We start from the raw sequence: 18,305 nt of genomic DNA on the forward strand, positions 1-18,305 counted from the left end.
CAGCTTTTACTGTGTGTTACTGTGATGAGATTTTAATTGGTATAGACTCTAAAATACACTTCTCTTTTTTTAAACGAAGAAACTTACATGACTGTAGAGATAGTTTCAAAGTCATACAACATCCATGATGTTTTAACTGGCTTGCATTATCTTGCAAATACCCAGATGAAATCACATTTCCATACATGGCTTATCCATAATGAAAGTATTCATTTTAATTACTGTTGAAACTCTGAGTGTCATGGAACAAGAAACACAATTCCTACTCCCTGGAGTCCCAGGGCACCAACTGTAGTACAGGAGCACATGCAGAGAGCGTTTTCAGAGTAAGTAGAAACAAACAAAACCAAAACCAAACCCAAACCAAAACAAAAGCGCTTCTGATGATATAATGAAGGTCAATTGACAGAAACTGTACAGGATTTGAACTAGAATGCAATTAAACTGACATTACAACCTCTATTCCCTATTTCCTATATTTTAAGAGACATGTCTTAAAGATGGAAAAAGAGGGAATATTTTTAGATTGTAAGACTGCTAAGTGTTGCTAACCAAGTTCCCCAAGTGCTTAGCACATATTTGTAGTAAAAGGCAGTTCTCACATTGAATAGCTTATGGTGGAGTCACATCAAATAAACAAGGTATGTAAGAAAGCACATAGTATCCCCCAAGATGAAGAAAGAGGGAGAAGGTACAAAACTTCAAAGTAACTGTAATCTGTCGTCACCTGAGGGTTCTTCAGCACTTCACTGCATTTAAGTCCCAAGTCCAACATTCATACACTACTGCTATCCTTTTTCTATCCCAGCACTCAAACTCCCATTGGCAAAATCCTCTGAACATTTGTGTTTCTCCTAATTGGGCTGCACATAGAGACTTTAGTCCTTGGAGTGCTGAATTTTGCAGCCACCTCTAACCCCTTTGTGGGATTCATAGAGGGGGCCTTCTCTGATTGACTTGAAGGCTTGTAAACTTGGATGCAATGTATGCTCGGATAATTCTCAAATCCTCCCCCCAAGAGGAAAAACCCAGCCAGACGACAAGGCAGGACAACCCTTTATCTCATTCAGTAATTTAACATTTTACACAGTCATCCAGTATTTCTGTAAAATAGTTTGGACCAGGAGGTGTCCTCCTATTTGGCAGAATAACTAGTAACCTGCTCATGTTGCACTCCTTGACCTTGAAGGAAAACAAGAGCAAAAGAAACGAATTGCATTAATGAACTCGTGTACCTTGTGTCACTATGTATCACACTACAAACCAACAGGTTTTAATTATGGAGGGAAAGGAAACAGTGCCCAATGAATCAGTGAAGCCATAAAATGCCTTGCTATTACAGCAGCAACTGGTGCTCAGCATTATGAATGCACTGAGGCTTCAAACAAAAGGAATGTATCTGGTATAGAAGAACCTCACACATTATCAGTGGTGACATGCTGAATGGTCCCAGAAGACAATGCCCATTAGTTCACTAGACTCAGACAGAACTACTGCTGAACACTATTTATGGTGATATAAAACCAAGTGAAGCTCCTGCTTATGTAGTACAGTTGTAGAAGGGGAAGAAACTATTTAAAGCAATTGCTTAATAGATATTTAACAGGTTTTCTTAACAGCTCTGACAGGGGCTTTTATCTTTAGAGTTATAACACTTAAAGACAGGGAAGTTTTAAAAAAAAAAAGCTGACTAGCACTGCTAGGATGGTATTTCCACCTTCACAGCTTACAGCCTATTTAGGTATACTGCATTACCTTACAAACTAGAAGACAGATACCTGAGAAAGACAAAACTGAAAAAGGACAAGTATCAATTTGAAAAATACCAACAAAGAGTTTAAAGAGTTCTCAAAAATTAATTTACATGCATCCACCACCGAAATGATCAGAAAGGATGTCAACAAATGGGTGTAAGTAAACCCCGAGCTGACAAGGAAAACAGAACCAGTATATCCCCTGGACAGAAAATTCTGACATTTATTCTTAGCAAAGAAGGAATTTTCTGCACAGGGGAGAGTGAAGACAACTCCCTTACCCTCAGACACATGCAAGGCCCCACCAAAACTACATCGGGAGAACTTTCTGGGTGGCAATGTACTTTACAACAGCTAATTTACTCTTTCAAGTCACAAGATTAATTGGCAAGAAGATAGCCTCAAGACAACCTAAAAAGTGGTGTCCCACAGGCTGTCTGGCCTGCCAGAGGATTTCACCCTATCCCAGACCATCTCCTGACCTGCATCCAGAAAAGATACTAAAAAGCCAGGTAAGCTGGTTTTCTGGTTCCAACATCAACCACTATGCCACATGAAGCTTCCATACCTTTTTTCCCTATCTCACAGGAGGTACATGGGAGGAGCTCTAGGGAAGAGGACCCCCAGAAGCTGGCTAGCAGTGTCAGAACAGCTTATTGGGACACAAGTTCTCTCCTCAGCTGCCCCCGGTACCAAATGGTGTTAACAGCTATGGTGGCAGCAGCCCTCATTATGGGAAGCTGATAAGCAGAGAAGGTCTAAGCTGTCATCTGTGCCACATCTGGAGTATGTGTATAATTGCATGTAAAAGCTATAGCTTCTATATGACATTATATTTTCATATACATTTTCTTATGACATTATATTTTATATTTTTACAATGTCTGGCAGCAGGGAAAATATTAAATTGCAATATATGGAAGTTAAAGGGTTTCTGTATTTGGTTTTGTGGTCACACAATGTCTTTGCCTTTACTTTCATAACGGTTAAGCAATCTCCAGGTTCTTGGTATATGCCTGAGACCAAAGAAAGTCTGTAAGAACTCGTACTTCCCCTCCACACAGGACAGGTGTTAAATTACACTTTCTATGGCTAGGGAGTTGCTGCTTTCCACGTAGCCCTGGAAAACCTGCAGGTATGATCCAATGACTCATTGCTTACATATGCTGCACAGCACAGAACAGCTCAGTGATAAAACTCCAGCACTGCTTGAGTCTCTTCATTTCTGCAAAATCTGCACTGTTGCAAAAAAGAAAGCCAGTCACAAGTACACCAAAATAACAAAAACCCCTCCACAAATAGCCAAAATCTGTGTGGTATTAATTCTGCTTCTGGACACGTATACTGTAATATAGTATCTGAACACAGTGTATCACAGGTAATAATTCCTCACCCCCATCACAAAACAGTCATTCATCAGATAACCTAGGAAAAAAAACCACTGCTGAGTTAACCTGGAATAAAGAACCCTTCTGCCATCCATCCATGATTGCAGGAGGAATGACGACGATAGGAATCCTGCCCTCTTACCCTTCCTATCATTGCCTCAGCCCCAGGGTAGAGCATTCCTCTAATTCCTGCTTTTTGTGCCCAACCCTGGCAATTTTGATTATGCCACACCAAGTGAGACAGTTCCAACACAACAGAACGAGCACGTTCTCTGTCCGAAAACGCTTTCATAACCTCACAGCTGAGGGAGTGCTGAGAAAGTTAAAATTCTTGCATTACAATTTCTTCAGGCAAGAAACTAAGCCTACTTTTCTACTCCTGCAAACCTTTTAAGAGACAGGACCAATCCTCTGCTTAGATTTTTAAAGCCTCATGGTTGCCTGGATCCACAGAGGTTTTTCAGGGCTATGAATTCAAGCACTGAAAGGTACTGAGGAAGAGCCACAGATCCTGGAAAGAGGCTGGATTTTTGAGATACTACATTCCCTACTGACTGGATCAGGCAACTCCCATCCAATATCCATTCGGTCATATCCAGGCTGTTACCATTCTCATTCTTTTGTACCCATTAAGGAGAAAACTCAGGTATTTAATTGAAGACTACGAATTCTGCTGTGACAGCCAGGCACCTAAGAACCAGGGGAATTCTTTAATCACAATCTTAATTATGAATACTAGGCATTTACCATAGTTTTAATTACTTTGGGAAAGGATAAGCTTATCTTGAAACACGCAAGGTAGGTCACTCCATTGGAATTAACCTGGTTACTTATAACTAAGCACATAAAATGACTTTAAAAAGTAACCAGGAAAAACAAAACCAGAAAAGTAAACCCAAGAGAGTCTGGATTTGTAGTTGACCTACTTTACAACAATTTAACTTATGAAAAGGCTAAGTGGAGGAACCATTAAGAACTCTAGCTAGCATTCCTGGGCAGGACTGATCTTAGAAAAGAGTCCTGTTTGCATGATACTGTGCAAGTCTTTACAGACTCCCCTCTTTGACAGCGCAGGCTGCTAACACATCTCTGAATTACGGACTGGACGAAATTCAGTTATTGCCTACGACAGCAGGCACCACCGTTACAAGAAGTAATGAACACATTCCAGTGAAACCTTCTTCTACAAATTTTCAGCATTTTATTATTTTTTTCTTATTACTAAAAATTTTAAACCAGTTCTGGATTAAGGCGTGCAAATAAAATTGAATAAGGGTTTTTATTTTTTTTACTTTATTTAAAACATAGTCCTCTGCTCAGAAGGGACTGGATTGCAATTTATATTGCAAGGGATGTTGAAAAATGTTTGCAGTAATGCAGTGCATAAAATATATTGAGAGGAAAAAGTGAACTGTTATTCCAAAATGATATATTAATTAAAATATGTAGATTAACAACAAGTATCAGTAATTGGGTTGCTGATCTCATCCTGATAATGACAGTCTCTCTTTTCCATCTTTGTTTACCAGTTACATTTTTACTGTTGCACCAATGAATTCTTATTTTTAATGGGCAGTAAAATAACTCTTTTTACTCCTGTATGAAACTATTATACATGCCTTGCCTCAAAGGGCCAGCACAGGAAATAACACAGTTTACATATACCTCTAAATCCAAGCTGTTTCAGTCCAGCTTCCTCCTCCATTTAATTTTACAGTTCAAGAAAAAGCAGAACAGTTGCAAATTATATTCTAATAAGCATAACCAAGTTGTATGTGGAAAGATACATTTCATAAACATTAACCTTAAAACCATGAGAAGATAATATATTTCTGAGAGTTTATTACAGTGATCAGCTCATTTAACAATATCCAAGAAAAAGGTGCAGAATATAATCATCCACAGAGGCTGGGATTTTACAGTTGTGTTCTGTCAACATTTTGGATCAAACACTTTAGAGCTACTTTTCAAATACATAATATAATTTGTTCTCTGTTGTGGAGGGCCAAATCAGCAAAGAATCAACTAGCCCCCCATTAAACCCTCCACATCTTGGAAAAAGAAAAATGTTAGGCTTCCTGTTCAATGGCGACAAAGTTCCTTCCAAGTCTTCTGAAAATGTTAACAGTAAGTTTAGCTCGGTTGCTTGAGCACAATCCAGCTTAATCATATCCAGCATATAACACCATTAATTAGAATAGTGAAATAAAGACCAAATATTTGAAAAGACATCAAATCAGAAAGCTGAGTTTCCTTCAAAAAATATAAGTATTCTCATTCTTGCTTGAAAATTTTTGTCTTTCTAGCTGTAAATTTCTTGGGAAATCCAGGCAGACTGAACTGACATGCATTGGATTACATGACATGGCTTTATCTGTGGCTGAAGAAAACAAAAGGAGGTAGTAGAAAGGGAAATTGTAAATGATCAGTTATGACTTTCTTTTTAAAAACAACTTGTTTACTATCAGTACCCATTACATTACAGTGTATTTGATTTATCTGGAGAGCTTATTTCTGGGTGAGGACTCATCTACTAATTTGCAATATTAATTAAACTTTTTTTTTTTTTTTGAGAATAATGTTATCACAGAGAGAGAGAGAGACTGCATTATTAAGAAAGTTGTCAACTTATAAATGAAAGTGACCATAAGACTAGTGAGAAGAAGAAAAAGAAAAAAAAATTAATTGATGTTTTGGATTGTTTTCACCCTACCCACTTCCCTCATATATGGTTTCACCTGCTTCAATGTCACAGTTATGTTCAAAGCCGAATTCCAGTCCTTCCAGAAGCCCTTCCTGGGAGAACTGGATTTTAGGGGTCAGGGTTAGAGATGAAAAACTACCAAAAAGTCAAAGAGAGAGAAAGTAAAAATCACAGAATCTTTGAGGTTGGAAGGGACCTCAAGCCAGGGGCTCAGCTGTAGACTAATTTCCTTTTCCACTGCTGATCTGACTATATCTCATAGTGCTTTTGTCAATACTATATGTGTTCCTGCAAGAAAAGGTTTAATAGCATGAAGCAGAAGTACTTCAGCCATTTTAAAAACATCTGAAGCCAGAATTTAAAACCATCAAACCAGGAAAGAAATCAGGATCCCCCCCACTCCACAACCAAACCCAAAACCATGATATTCATCTTCAGTCCTGAACATATCCCCTTTCTGCTGCAGACTATATATTTGCTTACTAGTCTAGTGCTTAAAGTCAGCATAATGTCCCAACTCCTCAACACAAGATACACCCTTACATTTCACCCATCCATAACATGGTCCCATGTCACACAACAAAATTCTTCCCACTTCTACACCAGCCATACTGCATGACCGTGTTCATCTAAGGTGAATGTTGTATTGCTATCCCCCCTACTTTTTCTATACATCTGCAACTGTATAAATGGAGCAGTGAGTCCCTTTGGTGCCTCACTGATAAAATACTGAATCTTGATTAATGATCAGTATACCTCCTCTTTCCCAACTCACAAGTATTATAAAGTAAAGACACAAGTAGAAATATTTACATTATTCTGTTTGAACGTGCAATTAGATGATTGACAACAAGGCACTGTGTGATTTTCTATTCCCTTGATACAGTCAGCTGAGCACAGTAAAAACACAAACTGGTATTACATATATTAGAGTGCTTTTCCATGTGATAGCAAAGTACCACGGCAACAGCAAAGGTGAATGCTAAAGTGGCCTTGTGTCAGATACACTGCTCCTTCTGGTCACACCTTCTGGATTACCTGGTTTCTCAGTATCTTTTAATATGATTTAAAGCACCTAAACAACCTCAGTTTAGTCCCCAGTGTGAAAACACTAATAAATCTCTGTCATAAACTGTCTCAGAGGTACAGAGAATATACAGACAGTACTGTCATTGAGATATTCTAAAGAAAGACTAGGCTCAGCAGTTAAGTAACATGCAAGTCTGGATGCAAAATTTATACACCCCAGAAAGCTTGCTTTACTATGTAGGAAACCAAATGCAGGTAGCATACCTGTGTTTGTTACAAGTACCCATTCACGTCACAGAGAAATCATCGTCTTTTCCCCTTCCTCACTGAAAAGACCACTGCCGCCTTTTGGGAATAAAACTGCTGCTAACATAGGAATTACCCAGTGCTTAGTAATAATAAGGGTGTCCTGCAAAGAGATAAACAAGGACTTCAGAGTATCACTTCTACTCTGGAAATACAAAGAGGGAATTTCCCTACATAATCAGTCTAAATGAAACATCCAGGAGAAAGGTACAATCCACAACTGGCATTCAGAAGAACTAGAGACACTGGCAGCAGTCCCTAACCTTGAGTTCGGTTTCGTATTTGCTTGCTACAAAAAGTAAAATTCCACTTTAAATCAACGATTATAAAAAATAAAAGAGGTACCTCACTTAGCACAGAGAGAGAGGTACTGTGAGAGATGAAGGCTTTGAGTTCATCCTGACAGTTGCATTTGAGCAGTATAAACCTTCCAGAGCTGCCCAGGATGCACTCTGGCATAGTCCTCAGACCCGGCCCTTAAGTCTGAACACTGCCAGCATGCTGTTTTTGTGGTACTCCTGTCTGGGAATCTGTAGATCATGTCATGATACTCACATTTAAAAATAAGGAGGATTTGGTACCCAGCCATAAATTTGTGAGTGCCGTTCCACTTTTACAACAGTGGCCCCAACTGCTTGTTTCTTTCAGTGCCAGAAGAGGCCCAGCTAGCACACCTCTCTGTTTATTCACAGCAACCATTACAGCTACTCTATTCCTTTCCTGTGTAATGCTGCCCCTTTATAATAATATTTGACAGGCCCCAAAAGCTTATCAAGCAAGGCAGCTAACTGCACTTACACCTCTCTCCTGTGTTCTTCCTTTCACTGTCAATTCCAACTTGCAGTCACCTGCATGTAAGAAGTGTTACAGAGCACTCTTCTCAGCTAATCAAATCCCTTCACACTCGCATCTGCAATACAGGTAGATGACAACAAACCATTAAAACAAATATTCAAAACATTTGTTTTGAACAATATGTGAAGTGTGAATTTCTGCTGTACACCTATTGGGAACAACAGGAGATAATCTGGATAGGATTAAGAAAAAAAAAAAACAAAACCCACAAACCTAACAACATGTAAGTGATTTAAGAGCTTACATGTCAGCAGCTTACAGTGAAGTCTGTACTCCTGCACCTCTATTTTCACATCTATTTGGCATGACTAAAAGCTTTTGTGGAATCTCTGATGGTTGCATTCTTAATACTTGCAAGACCCACACAACTGCGTAGCAAGTCACAAAGAACCAGGCCAGTATCACTGCTGACCCAGTTTCACACAAAATCTTAGGTTTTGGCTTGGGTTTTATGTGGTCTGGTGTTATGGGTTGGGTTTTTTTTTTTTTCTTTTTTTTTCTTTTTTTTGCTTCTCACATATCAAGACAATTTGAGAAGATGTTCACTCATAACTGTAGTAAAATACAAGTGCTTACATCCTTCTCAGTGTGGGGGCAATGCGTCACAGATGCATGTCGTGGTTTCCAAAGAACAGTGCACATGCAGATTCTGAATCTAGAACACTCAAGAAGGTAAACTAGCGGCTTGCAAAAAATTACTGTAGATCAAGAAAGACCTGCTGGTTCACTAGTGCTGCTTAAATATTCCCCTTTCCCACTGTAGAGAGAAAAGAGGGAGGAAACAGGCATGCTGGCTTCGGGATGCAGGGTTGGGTGTCACCAGCTAATCCTGCACATGGGCAGAAGCCTGTTCCCGTAAAATGGGTAACAGCCCATGTAAATACTCCTCCCTTTTTTCTGCTGCGAGGCTCACCCTTCTGTGTGTTCTGACACTGAGTCATCTTCAGTGGCAAACAGTATAGCTAGTACAGAGCAGTTTCAGAGTGGATAACATATATTCATTAGAACAAGGGTGTCACGTGCAAGAAATAAATAAAATACCTAATGTACACACTTAGAAGTAAAGGGCAGTCAAGTAAGTAGATCCAAATATATCAATCACTACTAGGTATAGTGAACATGCAAAAAGGACCACCAACTTTGTTCCAGACGGTTTCAAGCTGTGATCTGCTATAGCACAACAAACCCTGTAGTACCCAGTATACACCTAAACATCTGAGAACTAACCACCACCATATTGCTTCACACAAGTAATACAGGTATTGGAAGTCACTTTTTTACGGCAGTACTGGCAAGTCATACAACGAACCCACACGACAGAGCAATGAAATTTGACAGTACCTCCTGGCAGCTGAGCTTCCTAACACACACAGGAGAATGCTAAAGCATTTCTAGAAATTGAAGTTTTCACTAGGTATACAAAACAATAATTTCCCTTATGCTCTAGTCCAGGGACATTTTAGTGCCTAAACAAATCATGCTCCATCATTAGCATTTTACAAAAAGAACATATAGCTAACAAACTATAAAGCACCTACACACACAATGCAAAGTCACAAACCTGCACAGCCCACCTCATGAGCACTAAAGCTCAATACCAAACACAGACTTACAAACCTATAAGTAATTTTTCTGAACTTCCATGGAGTGAATTGATTGTCCTGTTTCAGTTTGCTAAAACTGGGACCGCTAGTGCACTGACTCTTAAAATAAACTATCTCCTATTTAACCCAGAGAAACACAGAGCAGAAATGAAAACAACTGACATCTGCCAGCAGGAAGGAGGCAATAAAATACTGTCCTAATGTGAAGATTTCCAAGGCAACAGCTAATTTGTTTGCTAACCCCAGCATTCAGTCATGCAGCCTCTGTTGCAAGCACTAACATGGGTGAAACACTAACCTTCATCACTTCAACCTGCAGGTCTTCGTTGAGCGAAGGAGTCACTTTGACAGCGTTCAGCATCTGATTAAGCAACTGTTTCTCATCTGAGTCTGTTTCCACAGATACAAACCTCTCATCAGACAGCAGCTTCTGCAGAGAGAAAATGGCAATGTACAGGTTGAGACAAAACCGCTTCTGTCCAATTCTGCTGTAAACTACTACACCTAAACCTATTAGTGTTTGGTACCACGGTGGCTAGGTTTTCTATGTACAAATTTCAGATTGATCCAATAATACAAAATAAGAAAGTACAGCAAAAACTGGGAGATCTGTGCCACAATGAGAGGACAGTTAACATCTTTTGAATCAGCTGCTACTCTGGTATCATTTTTCCCCATCCCACTTCTCCAGTGTCCAGAAGAAAGCAGACACCAGCAATTGACGTGGGAGATTACTCCAAGTAATGCCCTCAGCAAAACCTCTCAGTGTTTTAGAAGCGGGGAGAGGGTGGAACCCTCGCACCCCCTCTAAATCCAAAAACCAACAACAAAAAAAAACCCCACTCAGGCTACTATCCTGACCTCAAACTAGTGCTAGCACTACCTTGCCCACATAGTTGCCCAGCTAACTACCCTGCCCAGCAGGAGACAGTGTCAGCTATCATCCCACTCACTTTGATAGGGCACAGAGCACAAGCACTATGGAGGGGGCACTTCAGATCACTGACATGATGTGTTATGTGTCATTCAGAAGTTGACTAATAATGGATGCAGTCAAGCCCTCGGGAAGAAGAGACTTGTTAGCAAGTGACTAGCATGAGGGCCATAAACATACATAGGAGTGCATTCAATACAGATTGACTGAACTTCAGACTAAATATTTTAGACTGATCAGATCTCCTTTGCCTGGAAAAAGCCAGTATCTGAGCCAGTACCTCCCAACACGGCCAGTGGCAGCATTTCCTCAGAGTTCTACTAGAAATGCCTCTTCCATTTAGTCTGTAACCACCTTCATGCATGCCTCTCATCAGTGGCAGGCATCCTGCAATAGATGTACCTACTCAAGTCTTTTCCCAGCTCCAATCTCCTTAGAAGCTCCTATGACAGAGCAAAACTACTTGTCTTAATTCCCAGGAACACAGCCTTGCTCTATTCCAGTGCAGACTTTGAGCAGCTCACTTCACTCTATACATCCTGCATAATCTTTGTACCGATGCTCCTTCCCAGTTCCAACTCTGTAGCACATTTCACTGGTTTCACTACTTCTTACTTTCTATGCTTGTGCTGCTTTTGGCTGGGATAGAGTTAATTTTCTTCATAGGACCTCGTAGGGTGCTGTGTTTTGGATGTGTGATCAAAACAGTGTTGATAACACACCCGCACTTTGGCTATTGCTGAACAGAGCTTATACAGCATCACGGCCTTCTGTTTCTCACACTGGCGCCCCAGCAGCGAGCAGGCTGGGGGTGCGCAAGAGGTTGGGAGGGGACATAGCTGGGACAGCTGACCCCAACTGACCAAAGGGATATCCTATACCATGCGGCACCATGCTGAGCAAGAAAAGCTGGGGAAAGAATGGCGGTGGGCGGGCGGAAGACAGGGACATTCAGATTTAAGCCATTTGTCTTCCCAAGTAACCGTTACATGGGACAGAGCCCTGCTCTCCTGGAGATGGCTGAACACCTGCCTGCTGATGGGAAGGAGTGAATAAATTCCTTATACTCTTTTGCTTGCACACAGAGCTTTGTTTTCCCTATTAAGCTTTGCCTTAGCCCACAAGATTTCTCACTTCTACCCTTCCGATTCTCTCCCCCAACCCACTGTGAGGGACTGAGTAAGTAGCTGGGTAGGGCTGAGCTACTGGCTGGGGTTAACCCACAACATTTTAAAGAATTTCCTGCACAGCAGTATACAAGTGTTTTAGCATTGTACAGCCTGACTAGATTTAACTCAATTTACAAGGAAAAGAATATGTTTTTTCTATATAAAGGAGAATGTTTAGTTTGGTATGAGAGATAAGGAGCTACTGGAGAGGGTCCAGGGAAGGGCGACTAAGATAATGAAGGGACTGAAGCATCTCTCTTATGAGGAAAGGCTGAGAGAGCTGGGTCTGCTCAGCCTGGACAAGAGAAGGCTCAGGGGAGATCTCATGAATGTATATAAATACCTGAAGGGTATGTGCAAAGAGAACAGAGTCAGGCTTTTCTCAGTGTTGACCACTGACAGGAGCAGAAGCAATGGGCACAAACTGAAACACAGGAGGCTCCCTCTGAACACCAGGAAACACTTTACTGTGAGGGTGACCAAGCACTGGCACAGGTTGCCCAGGGAGGCTGTGCAGTTTCCATCCCTGGAGATATTAAAAAGCCAGCTAGACATGGTCCTGGGCAACCAGCTCTAGGTGACCCTACCCAAGCAGGGGGGTTGGACCAAATGATTTCCAGAAGTCACTGCTAACCTCCACCATCCTGTGACCTACTTTGATCAATTCAACTGGTACTGTGTCTCATTTTTACCTTTTATCCTATTTTTTAACTTATCTCTATAGCATCAGTTGTGTGGTTTGCCTTTTAGTCCTTCATAAAACTTCACATATTATAAATGCAGACAAAGGACTGAACTGTTGCCTGGATTACTTTTTCAGGCTTCTAGATAGGAAGTAACACTCCTATTTAAGGTTCCATGCTGCAAATCCACAACTTTGCAATTCCAGTTCTTACAGAACTCAAGTGTATGTGCAACAAGTTAGAAGAGTAAAAAGATAAACTTCATCTTCACTGCCTGTTCCCAAGGAACTTATACTACAGTGGACAGTGGGTCATTCATAATTTTTCCACTATTCTTGATCATCACTCTACAATGTTCTTCTAACAGGCATACCTGCACCAGTACAAGAGTGGACATATATCCAAGTCCCACTAGTCTACTGTTGCTGCTTTCACTTTAAAAGCAACCTCCCCTACCCCCACACTTCTCATATCTGAAACACAGGGCACAGGATCTCAGAGTGGGACCAGAGTACTACGCTGCAGGAAGGTGATATGTGTCTTCTGGCAGAGCCTGATAATTACACAAAGTAATTCAGAAAGTACCTTTTTACCTTAGCTAGAACCTCCTACAATCGTGTAGTGCCACAATATAGGGCACTCACTAACCAAATGCCTGACACCTCATATGCTGAATTAAGTGAATCTGAACGATCCATTACACCCTTATACTCACAAAACAACTTCATGCTTGCCCTCTGAGGGAGAAATTTCTTTTTGGAAAATAGTGGCATGCCTTTTATACCTCAGCTGTGCACCAGCCTTTTCCTCAACTAGCATCCCCCTAGTGATAAGTATTTACTGATACATACTCATTTGTCCAATTAAAATAAAAGTAAACTGGTTTAGTTTTTATACTGTCAAACCCAAGAGAGTCTTTCTGTTGCTTGTGCTGCACTGCTGGTTTGGTTTTTTTTCATTTACTAAACTTCCAAATCAGATGCTACTCCTACTGTTTTCAGTGTACAAAAACCCCTGGGAAGTGCCCACACAGAGAATGCAGCTCCCAGATCCTCTATTAACCTCTCCATCTTTCAAGCACTGCAGTCCTCTCTTCTAATCAAAGAAAACAGAAAAACTTGACTCAGTTTAATTTCTAAGACATTTAGCAGTGGCAAAGCTTGCTGAGAGTAGCACAGGGCCACACACAGAAAAGTATATCTCCATTTCAACACTGAAAGCCATGAACTCCCACCGATGTCCAGAACATTTTTAGCTTCCTCAGAATCACCAGCCTTTACCTGCATCCTAACTTCTGAACATTGTTACAGAAACACAAACACCATTGTTAGGTCCACCCAAGGACAGACACTTTTTCTGTAGTATTTTTCAAAAGAAGTGTCGTGGTTCAGCCTCAGCTGGCAACTGAACACCACGCAGCCGCTCGCTCACCTCCCCCCCCACCCCTGTGGGATGGGGAAGAGAATCGGACGAGCAAAAGAACTTGTGGGTTGAGATAAGCACAGTTTAATAACTACAATAGAATGATGATGATAAATGATATGATAATAATGACAGTAATGTTAATATAATAAAAGGGAAAAGGAAGGAAAGGGAAAACAGGGAACAAAAACGCAGAAACACGAACGATACAACCGCTCACCACCCGCCGACCGACCGACGCTGCCCGTCCCCGAGCCACGATTGCTCTCTCCCTCCCCCGGCCAGCCCCTCCCAGGTAGCATACTGGGCATGACGTTACATGATATGGAATATCCCTTTGGTCAGTTTGAATCCACTCTCTTAGCTGTGCCCCCTCCCCTCCCGGCTTCTTGTGCACCCAGCAGAGCATGGGAAGCTAGACATGTCCTTGACTAGTATCAGCGCTGCCCAGCAACAGCCTAAACATCTGTGTGTTATCTCAACAGGTTTTTTTCCATGCTAATTCCAAAGCACAGCACTATACCAGCTAGAGTGAAGAAAATTAACTCTATCCCAGCTGAAACCATGACAAGAAGAGACTAGATTTCCCTGACACCCACTGCCTACTAACACACCCCCACTCTCAAGTCATACCTGCATCCCTGCTAGAGCCTGTTGGGCCAGTTTCATGCTCTTCGATTCCAGAGCCAGTTGGAGAGGAAGGAGACACTTCTCCCTGAGGAAGATTAAAAAAACATAAAAGTGAGAGGGAACAATGGAACTAAAATTGATATTCAAAGGAGTAATGTTCCAGAATGGCTGTATCACTTTCAGTAAAATAACACTTGGTATGCAAGTGTTATCAAGTAATCAAGAAGATTATGCAAGTAATCAAGAAGAATTTCAAAACTCTGCAAAGCACTTTTACCCTCTAAAGAAAGCTGGCATATTTCTTCACATACCATTAAGAATGGCTTTTAAATTGAAACATCACAAAATACTTCCCAGCTGTTAGCCCTCTGTGTGCATGCATGAATGTGCAAAGCATAAAGAAGGGATCCACAGTAGTTCTCCAACTCAGTATGATAAGCATTACACTTAGTCACCTTCTGTTTAATATTCAGGTTGCCAGGAAAGTGGTTTCATAATCCACTTCCTATTAGCCAAGTTTTGGTCTCCGGCCTCCTTTACAGTACAAGTGTGTCCTGTTATATTAGCTCCCTGCAACTATAAATGGTGTAGACAAAACCAAATGTACACTGAGTTTGGTTTACACCTGAATTAGCATGTGCTAGAAGTACGACTAAGCTGCACTTTGATTATTGAATAACACCATTTTCTGATTATGAAAATAAATCACTAATAAGTTATTATTACCACTAATTATTACCACCGCTTGCCTCAGTGCTCAGATACTGATTTTTTTTTCATTTGGTGACCAAACCAAACAGGGCCCGGAGCTACCACTTGTCTCTTTACTCCTTGCTCCTTATCAGAGAAGGTGTTCCTCAGCTGCTGCAGCCCTAGTAACCACAAGCCCTTTAAGCTAATCTTGCTAGTTGGCAGGAAACTCATTCCTGATCAGAGATACTCAGCCCATGACCCACTGCAGTCTCCCTGAAGGTCTGCAACACTTCATTAGGCCCCATATCGTAACAGGTACTTATCTGTACATACAGGGTCTATTTTTGCATTTGTATAGACATACTTGCTTATGGCAAACCATTCTGTGCCAGCCCTTAAGAGTCTTAGTTCTCCAACTGCCTGCATTGCACCCCAAGGAGCTCTTTTGGAATCGCATTAATTTCCTCTCCATGGAGACAAGTGTGTGCAAAGTAAGAAGGAACAGAAAATGACTAGTTGAGTCTCTTCCTACCTAACTGGAAACAAAAAAGCCCTGACTTAGAATCATAGAATAATTAAGGTTGGAAAAGACCTCTAAGATCATCAACAACCCAGCACCACCATGCCTCCTAAACCATGCCCCAAAGTGCCATATCTACACATTTTTGGAACACCTCCAGGGATGGTGACTCCACCACCTCTCTGGGCAGCCTGTTCCAATGCCTGACCGCTCTTTCAGTATAGAAATTTTTCCAAATATCCAGCCTAGACCTCCCCTGGTGCAATTTGAGGCCATTTCCTCTCATCCTATCACTAGTAACTTGGGAAAAGAAACCAACACTCACCTCACTACAACACCCTTTCAGGTAGTTGTTCCCTCTGAAGTATTCTTCTTTGTCAAGTCTCAATGCATTCAAGCACACACCAAAACCCTTGCCTTCTCAAAGCAGAGTCAAAGATGTTTAATTTCTAAAAATACCAAAATGAAGAGGTTTTCCTCTTTTGCTCCCGTGAGCCGCCTTTGACCTGGATTCACTTAAGTTTCAGAATAGTTCATTTGCCCAGAAGTATACAAAACCAAAGTATTAACTAACATTCCTACAACTCTAAAGGTTCAAGTTCTGATATGAATGCATTACATGCAGTAGGCTAGTGTGCATATTCTGCTCCTCTCACAAATCTTCCCTTCATATCTGGCTAAGGAGAAGTCCTAGGTTAGAGCAATAGTGATTACCGGAGTTTCAGACATATTGTCAAAGCTACCTAATGTCATGTTTTGCCACAGTTTGCCCATAACCTGCCAACCTCCCTCCAAAACTGGCCATCTACAACCTAAACTTTTTAAAAAACTTAAGTGGAGATTACCAAACACTGGCTGTCTCTGCTTTGGGGAACCTAGCTTGTAACTCCTTCAGCAGATCCTGCTTGCAGAGAGGAATGAATGTTCACTCTGAAAAGTCAACTCTATTTTGGGTGTGTTCAGTTGGTATTCCTTTCTCTCTGCCTTTCCCAAAAAAGCACAAATCACAAGCTGCCTCAAGGGACATAAATCTGCTCTTTGCTCTGTGAAATGCAACCCCTTCCTTTAATGATAAAGACTTTAGAGTCACAAGCATGGCTCAGTTAGGCAGTCTAGCAAGCTTCTGTGCCTGGCAAAGACCTCTTGAGAATCTGCAGATCTTTTCATATTTGTACCTTCTTTCCAGATTATGGGAATTTGTAAAAGGCTATTTGGCATAACACCAAAAGAAGCTGTTTCACAGATTTCTAAAGAATCTGAGGCAGACTACCTGTGTATCTTAAAATAGGTTTCTTACTGAAAGCTAAGCATTTGCTTCATTTATGATATTCTGAGAAACAGGCAGGCACAAAGCCCAATTTTCTCAGAAGCTCCTTTCTTAAATGTTTCTGGAATCAATTTAACTAACTCTTAAAACCTGTGAGTTTAGCATCCAAAACAGCTTGAACTACAGAACATCTAGGAAATACTTCCTCACAGACAGTCATATCATCCAGATCTACAGAAACTGCCAAAACATCTACTCCAGGGTTCAGACAGTAATTCTTTAGCCAGTACAGAGCTGGCTACCACCTGTGTATCTACTGCCTGCTTTGCCTCGATCTGGGAACATATGTAGCATGCAGATAAATTGTGATAGGTCTTTCTAGTTTAGAGAGGTGTCACAGCAATATATCTCTAACCCACAAAGCACCTTTAAGTGCTAACTTTTACACTGTGACTTTGACATACTCTCTTTTTTAAAAGAGGCTGTCACTATCACCCTCTGGGAGAGAACTCACATTTGAAATTAGTAGATCAAGAGGTGCCAAAACAAGGTACCTGTGCATTAACAGGTACTCAATCAGCCACACGCAGGAAAAAAAGGAGGGGCGGGGTGGGGCAGAAATCACAATAGCGTATAGTACTAACTGCACAGATCCTAAAAACTGATGATTATTTAGACCTGCACCTCTTCAGGGCAGAACACCACATTTGTTTTAGACTTTCTACAGTTCACAGAAACGGCATATAAACATTTGGGGTATTATGAATACACAACAAACTTATTCTCCTATTAAAGTGGATGGAGACTGGGAGGAAAAGGGAAGGCAGTCATAAGCCACTGGAGTGGATCCAGTTCAGTTTCATTATAATGAAGACAGGTGGGAGCTCCTATGGCTTATGTGTAGCTACCCTGCACATCAGCATGTTGCCTACCATCTGTCATCACATACTGCAATGAGCAGAGAACAATGAGAGCTGTTTCTCGAGATATGTCCCAAAATGAAGAGCAAAAAATTACAAACAGGAGGATGGAAATTAGAACAGATTCAATTAGCTGAACTTCCCATCCTTGCTAAAAATGTTTAACTGAAAATCTAATTAAGGTTGCTGCAGCCTATATTCCCACTGTATTCTTGGAGAAAATGAACTGCCGTTGTGTCACTTCCTGTTCTTGTTACAGACTCAGTCAATTAAATCTTTAGCATTTCCATGCTACAGCTATAAAACACCTGCAGAGAAACCTCACAATGTCTGATTAGCTTTAGCATCTTCCACACTTCAGTTCGCCCTGACATTTAAATGCATCATCTGCTAGTATGAGAACACAGAAGGACATGGCAGATAATCC

The 18,305-nt window shown here is 41.0% G+C and overlaps 1 protein-coding gene across 2 annotated transcripts in view; it reads right to left on the bottom strand.

The window, feature by feature from the left end:
• ARFGEF3 (ARFGEF family member 3) overlaps nt 1–18,305 on the bottom strand; it is a 97,116-nt gene that overhangs the window by 63,727 nt on the left and 15,084 nt on the right. For both annotated transcript variants that reach the window (XM_064447180.1, XM_064447181.1), the window contains exons 3-4: nt 14,482–14,563; nt 9,939–10,070 (exon numbers count right to left, since the gene is read on the bottom strand). In XM_064447180.1, coding sequence (XP_064303250.1) covers nt 9,939–10,070; nt 14,482–14,563 — 214 coding nt within the window. The remainder of the gene's footprint in view (nt 1–9,938; nt 10,071–14,481; nt 14,564–18,305) is intronic.

Source organism: Phalacrocorax carbo, chromosome 3 (genome assembly GCF_963921805.1).
Source record: "Phalacrocorax carbo chromosome 3, bPhaCar2.1, whole genome shotgun sequence".
Taxonomy (NCBI): Eukaryota; Metazoa; Chordata; class Aves; order Suliformes; family Phalacrocoracidae; genus Phalacrocorax; species Phalacrocorax carbo.